This window comes from Diabrotica virgifera, chromosome 5 (assembly GCF_917563875.1).
Source record: "Diabrotica virgifera virgifera chromosome 5, PGI_DIABVI_V3a".
Classification (NCBI taxonomy): Eukaryota; Metazoa; Arthropoda; class Insecta; order Coleoptera; family Chrysomelidae; genus Diabrotica; species Diabrotica virgifera.
Window position 1 is genome coordinate 194,086,511 of NC_065447.1, and position 7,276 is coordinate 194,093,786.

The following is a 7,276-nucleotide window of genomic DNA, read 5'->3' on the forward strand; positions in this document are numbered from 1 at the left end:
TATATCGATGTTGATAATTTAGTGGAAGAAGTGGCATATTTTAAAAAACTTTGCAGCACGTCTAATACCTTACAAAATCCGCAAAGTATGATGATCTATTTTATTGAAAATAACATCATTTCGACGTTTACAAATGAAGAAACGTTGCTTACAATTTATTTAAATATAGATTCCCATTAGCAATAGCAACGCTTCAGATGAAAGATCTTTCTCGATCTCGGTACTGAAAATAGGTAAAGTCTTATTTAAGAAATTCTCTAAATGAACAAAGTCTGTCATTTTTAGCTATTTTAAATATAGAAAATGATAAGTTACAAAAAATTGATACAAATAGTAGGAAAGCCTTGGGTGCTAAATTTGCAGTTACTAAAGCGTCATGGGGACCTGTTGGGTTGTGAAGATTAGGTTCTAAAACCAGAAAAAGTTAAGTTTTCCATTTTAGTGTGATTTTCCATTTCCAAAAATCGTTCTTTCCGATTATAGCGCCATCTATCCATAATTCGAAAAAATGTCTCGAATAAAAGTTACTTATTTTTTTGTAAGGAATCCAAATCTGAAAAATAAAAAATGGGGTTCCTATTTCAAATTTTAAAGTAACTCGTGTCGTGTTTGGTGTCATTCGATAGATTTAAAAAATATAGTACATTCCATGTGAAATCACTCAGGCAAAAAATTTTGGATCTCCGATTTGTCTGAAAATTGGTATATAGCTTCTGCGGGACGTAAAAATAAGATATTTAAGGTCAAAAAATCTTCTTCTTCTTTTTTTCTCAAAATGTTATTTTATGCGATTTTACCGTGATTTGGTGTTTATTTAAAAAAATTTGCATTTTCTGTCGTAAAGTATCAATGAAAAACATAATATTTTAATAGAAAGGACTCAAAAATGTCATTATATGGCGTTATAACAAGTTATTTTGAATCAAAACAAGTTTTTGATCAAATTTTATAGTGTAAAAAACGTTAAAATACCGTTTACATTTTCCTCCATTCCCAAAATACATCATCATCGATTTGGCTGAAAATTTGCCCACAGATAGCTAAAATATAGGACTTTAAGTGGTTGGAAGGATTTGAATTATATTACAATACCAAAAAAGTTACATGCAGTAATATCAGACTCAAAAGTATATATTAGTTAAGTCGGGATAGCATTTGACCTTGAATGCCGAACTGCCCAAAATTTTATTTTTCTGATCTTTAGGGGAGTCAATAGTAGCCAAAATTTAAAATCACGAATGAATTCCTCCGTTACGTTAGCCGCCATCTTGATTTTAAAGGAGAACCTGTTTTGCTCAATATCTCCGCCATTTTTAACTTTTCGATAAAAATGGTAGGAACTGAAATTGTTCCAAATAAATCGTATTTACAATTATTACAATTTTTTTAACAATTTTTGTCGTGAGGTCGATATTTTCGAGTTAATTGTACTTACAGTAGACGCCTATATTTTTGACTATAATATTGCATGTAACTTTTTTGGTATTGCAATATAATTCAAATCCTTCTCACCAATTAAAGTCCTATGTGTTGTCTATCTGTGGGCAAATTTTCAGCCAAATCAATTATGATGTATTTTGGGAATGGAGAAAAATGTAAAAAACGGTATTTTAACGTTTTCTACACTATAAAATTTGATCAAAAGCTTGTTTTGAATCAAAGTAACTTGTTATAATGCCATATAATGACATTTTTTTGTCCCTTCTAATAAAATATTATGTTTTCCACTGATAGTTTACGATAGAAAATGCAAATTTGTATAAATACCTAAACACCAAATAACTGTAAAATCGCATAAAATAACATTTTGAGAAAAAAGAAGAAGAAGACTTTTTGACCTTAAATATCTTATTTTTACGTCCCGCAGAAGCTATATACCAATTTTCAGACAAATCGGAGGTCCAAAATTTTTTTCGCTCCAAAATTGAGTGATTTGAAATGGAATGACCCATATATTATTGAACACGCATTTTCCAGTTTTTCGATCTTATGTTCATTTCGTTTCATTTAGTTTATAGGTTTTTAGGGGCCCGAAAATTGTGTAGTGCCTCGGGCCTAATATGAAATGAAATAGGCTCTGCCAGAGCTTGAAAACAAGCACGAAACACAAGAAAGAAGATAATATTTACCAGCTGATACTCACCTGATTTATTCATTAAATAAATGCTCTACCATCCCTATTATAACTTCACCTAACGCAGTTAGCTACGGACGTCTCCAAAAATAGAGCATACTTTTCAGCCTCACATATTTTGTCATTTTTTATTCAAAGTCTTTGTACTAGCAAATGACCATTTAACAGTAATCGATCGTAACGCTCGGACTGGCCAAGAAATGGACACGGTGCAGGTCCTCGGACCACGAGTCACAATGCGCCCCCTGATACTCTAATGAACGATGTGCCCAGCGGGACCATTATCGAACAATCGTGCTTTCTTCTTCTTTCTAGTATGAATCTTACTGTGTCTTTATTCACTGATTCCAAGTAGGCCTAGAGAAGTGATGTACCTAATATATAGTGCCCATTTGACAACATGAACACAGTACCGTCTTTACTATTTTTGAAGTTAGGGGAGAATGGGAGCCATCGGGTAATGAGAGCCACCCAGTTTTATTTAAATTACGCGCTTTTAAATACTTACTGACACTGGCGACACGTTACCGACAATGCAGAGAAGCACAAGGATCTACAGACCGAGCGAGTCTCGTAAATTGCACGCCTTCGAGCCACGCTTCACGCAACCGTATTTGCGTACTTGTGTTTTGAGTTGTGTGGTCGTGCTCTGTTCGAGTGGAGTTATATTATAATCAGTGATGTGGGATCTCCCTCCCACATCACTGATTATAATTTACCAAATTTAAATATATGTAATCGTTTCTACTGATTCATAATATGTACCTACCTATACTATAATATAATACAGGGTGTAACAAAAATACAGGTCATAAATTAAATCACATATTCTGGGACCAAAAATAGTTCGAATGAACCTAACTTAACTTAGTACAAATATGCACATAAAAAAAGTTATAGCCCTTTGAAGTTACAAAATGAAAATCGATTTTTTCGAATATGTATATCGAAAACTATTAGATATTTTTTATTGAAAATAGATATGTGGCATTCTTACGGCAGGAGCATCTTAAAGAAAAATTATAGTGAAATTTGTGCTCCCCATAAAAATTTTATGGGGCTTTTGTTCCGTTAAACCCCGCCAAACTTTTCTGTACGTTCAAATTAAATTATTATTGTAGTACCATTAGTTAAATTCACTATTTTTAAAACGTTTTTGACTCTTAGTATTTTTTCGATAAGGCAGTTTTTATCGAGTTGCGGCTTCTTTTTTAATATGTTTACATAAAAATTTTATGGGGGTTTTGTTCCTTTAAACCCCCCAAATGTTTGTGTACGCTCCAATTAAACTATTACTGCGATACCATTAGTTAAACAAAATGTTTTTAAAACTTTTTTGGCTCTTTGTATTTTTTCAAGAAGGCAACTTTTATCGAGATATGGCTTCTTTTTTAATACGGTTCAAAATATACCTAAAAATGTAAATCATGCATAAATTTTCATATTTTTACCAAGTCTCCATAATCGTACTTAACCATATACAAATATGTGGTGGATTTGACAAATATTTAAAATATCTCGATAAAAACTGAATTTTCGAAAAAGTACTAAGTACCTATTGGTGCACTATTTTTAGTAATTTCATAATAACTTTAACATAACTAAATAAATTGACACAATAATAATAGAGAAGGATAATTAACATTTTAAACTAGCTCTTAACCTGGACCGATTTTTTATATAACCTAAAATTTGTTTTTTTATTAAAGAATATAGTTAAGTGGTTCCCATTCCCCCATTCTCCCTTATACTTCTTTAGACACGAGGGTGAATTTTTACTTACCTGGCGCATGCGCACACCGACGCTATCTTATTAGTCGCTCAAACGTTGTACGAGATCCTATTGGGTGTTAAAACCATCTGTCAATAATTGTTGGATATTATGGATAAACAAATGTTGTGTATATTAGTTTTTATTGTTGTGATGGCAGAGAAAAAAGCAAGTTTACAATTATTGTAGTGACTTTTTAAATAGTTTTTAAAAGCGACAGGTACGTAATAATTGTAAATGTTTCAGTATCCTAATAAAAAATTACATAGGTAGAGTCGGACAAACATAAGTTTGGGATTGCGACGTAGCATTTCGCGCAGACAAGCAAACCATTTCTACCAGTGGCGGACGAAAGCAGGCAGATTTGAAATAAATTTTTATAAGTAAATTATAATAGTACCTAAATTATATTTAATTAAAGCGAAGAATGAATTTGTTTCTTTTTATTTTCATAGTTTTTAATAATTATGAAGCTTATAATCAGTTGCATTTGATAAAATAATGAGCAAAATATTAGGAGTACTTTAATATATGACAAATTCCTCAATACTTACAATTATTTAATAACATTATCAGGAAGGAAGGAAGGAAGGATTTCAACAATAAAAAAATTAAACAAGTGTTTATTTTTACTAATTCTAATGTATTTATTTTCTAAACAATGATTCTAAACAAAGTTTTAATTACGATTCTTCGGATATCTATTCCGGAATTTGAATCACTGTCCTCACCCTCAGAAAAGCTTTCTTCTGATGAACCAGTATTAATAAAAAATTTTAGGTTTATACGATTATAAATACTTGGTACTTTTGAAAAAACATTCGTCATAACTGTAAATTGTAGAAAGTTGAACTAAAACGATGTCAACAAAATATCAATTTAAAATACATTATCCATTATACAATTTTATTTTTTAAGCTGAATAATTACTTTTACTATGTTACCTAAAGCCTAATCCAATTATCGTTTTCCTTAATGTTTCCTTTGACCCTGGAAATTCCATTTGTTTGTTCTTTAGTTTTTGATAGATACCTTAAATAAATAGAAATCGTTAAAATATTTGGAAAGTAAATCTTCTTTTATACTTTAAGTAAATACAATTGTAAAATAATTGTATTTATCTACTATTTTTGTTAAAAATGTATATCAGTGTGTTTACGAAAAAACTTTTATTTCGTTCTAAACGGGTACAAACAATTGTTTTATAATTTTACTTACTCTATTTTATTTACCATAAAAAATATAGGTATCAATTTCCCATTAACTAATAATTTTTTAACTTTTAAACTATTTACCATTAATTGTAGGGGATCTTTTCTCGATGGTGTAGAAGTCGTATATAATATTTTTGATGGTTTTCACTTGTCCAGTGCTCAATTCAATTTTTTTGGAACGACAACGTTTTCTTTTTGGACTTTTAAAAGATAAACTAGTCGCTTCATTTTTATTTACGTATCTACCTTCTTTTCTTATTTTGGTTAAGGTGTTTTTGCTTATACCCGTCGCTGCTAGAATCCTATCCCTACAATTACCAATGTTAAATGTTACTAAACGAAAATATTGCGAAAAAAATTGCAAAAGATTGGCGTGAAAGAAGAAACAGTGCCTAAAAACTTATGTATTTGATCAGAGCATCCTTCCTGTTAGGACGTATGGCTCATAAACATGGACATTAACAAAGGCCAGCATAAACGAAATAGAAAGGACTCACAGAAAATATCTATTGTATTAATTCATGTTTTATTCCATGTTGGGAATAACACTTTAAGACAGAAAACCAAACAAATGGATAAGAGAGAAAACAAACGTAAAAAATGTAACTGAGCATATTCAGGGTTAAAGTGGAGATTTTCAGGCCACAATGCGAGACAGGAAGATAAAAGATGGAATGCTGAAATACAAAACAGGAGACCGTGGACGCAGCTGCAGGAACTCACTGGAAAAGCGCAGCCAAGGATAGATACAGATATGGAAAGATTTGGGGAAAGCAAATGTCCAAAGGTGGATAGAAATAAGCTAAAGAAGAAGAAGAATCTGATGAAACTTCATAAATACAATTATAATAAGAAAATAAGAATAATAGTAACTTTAATATCAAGAAAATAAAATGTCATTAACAATACTTACGTCAATTTACTTAAAGGTATTAACAGGTTTTCGGTTGTTTTGAAATGTGCTGCCTCTTGTTCCATAAATGTAGTAACATTATAAATGATTGCCTTTGCTTGGCTATTCAATCCCAGCCCTTTGATGCCTATCTTTTTATGAGGCATATTGTTAAATAACTAATGACTTAATTTAACGCACTAGAGATACACTAAATGTCTTAATAATACACTAATTACTACTACTAATATATCAAACACTAAGCTAAAAACTATTAATAAAATATCCAACACGATCAAACAAATAAGTTAAACACTCTCTGCGATACGTAATTCACTTCTAACTACGACACTGGCGATCAGCAAACTGGCCGTTTCCATGGTAACGCTAGTAAACAAGAACCACTGCGCATCATCGAGTTTTGAAGCATATTCCCAAACTTATGTTTGTCCGAGTCACCTATTTGGAAAATTTAAAATGAACATATCAAAATAGTATGTAATGCTTTGATTTACATAATTTGATTACAATCAAAATTTCTGTCAATATTCACCTAATATATTGTTTTATTACTCTATGTTTTGTTGTATGTCTTTTAACATTTCAATATTATGCAAAAATCAAACTAATTTGGTTAAATTCAGAACTGTCAAAAGTTTAAACCGTTTAGTTCGTCGATATTCCCACATAATGGATGTGCCTCCGTGGGTAAAAGTGTAAGATGAATGAATTCCAATACTAACTGCGCAAACATAAGCGGGTTCGAACCCTAATAGAGACTTTTATTTTTTATTTTTTTATGCATTTTATGATTGTAAATATATTTATTATATAATTTTTTTTCAGAAAATACATATTTAGTTAAAACATTTTCCGACAATAATTGTTCAGAAATCATTTGTGGCATTCTTCAATGTGTTTGTGTCTGTTTTATTCTTTTATTTTTTTAATTTTTGGTACTGTGTTAATAAAATTTTTTGAAAAGTAGTAAGTATTAAAATTAGTTTAATATTTAAATAAAATATAAATAAACTGTTTAAAGTATATTAATTTCGTTGAAATCATATTTTATAATAGAAGTATAACTTCTTACGTGCGTACAAAGTACACACACATTCTTTTTTAAATTGGTGAGTGTGACTATTACACACTCACTGCCACGAAACACGATACTCCTATAATTTATATAAAATTTACTAAATTTCCATATTCGTTATTGTAACTTGACAGCGATTGTATTGTTTGGGAATATTTTGGTAAGGGAA

The 7,276-nt window shown here is 30.5% G+C and overlaps 1 protein-coding gene across 1 annotated transcript; it reads right to left on the reverse strand.

Moving 5' to 3' along the window:
• Positions 1-4,794: 4,794 nt before the first annotated feature.
• LOC126884872 (uncharacterized) lies at positions 4,795-6,149 on the reverse strand. Its single transcript, XM_050651181.1, has 3 exons — positions 6,033-6,149; positions 5,201-5,427; positions 4,795-4,937 (listed from the first exon to the last, which is right to left on the reverse strand). Exons 1-3 carry the CDS (start codon positions 6,095-6,097, stop codon positions 4,846-4,848), a joined length of 384 nt encoding a protein of 127 aa, XP_050507138.1. The 5' UTR covers positions 6,098-6,149; the 3' UTR covers positions 4,795-4,845.
• Between the last annotated feature and the right edge of the window lie 1,127 nt (positions 6,150-7,276).

Excerpts from the sequence above, each read along its gene's own strand:
- LOC126884872 (XM_050651181.1), bottom strand. The coding sequence starts at position 6,097 with ATGGAACAAGAGGCAGCACATTTCAAAACAACCGAAAACCTGTTAATA. Across the intron at positions 5,428-6,032 it reads ATACCTTTAAGTAAATTGAC|GGATAGGATTCTAGCAGCGA; the intron begins GTAAGTATTGTT and ends TGGTAATTGTAG. Across the intron at positions 4,938-5,200 it reads AAGATCCCCTACAATTAATG|GTATCTATCAAAAACTAAAG; the intron begins GTAAATAGTTTA and ends TATTTATTTAAG.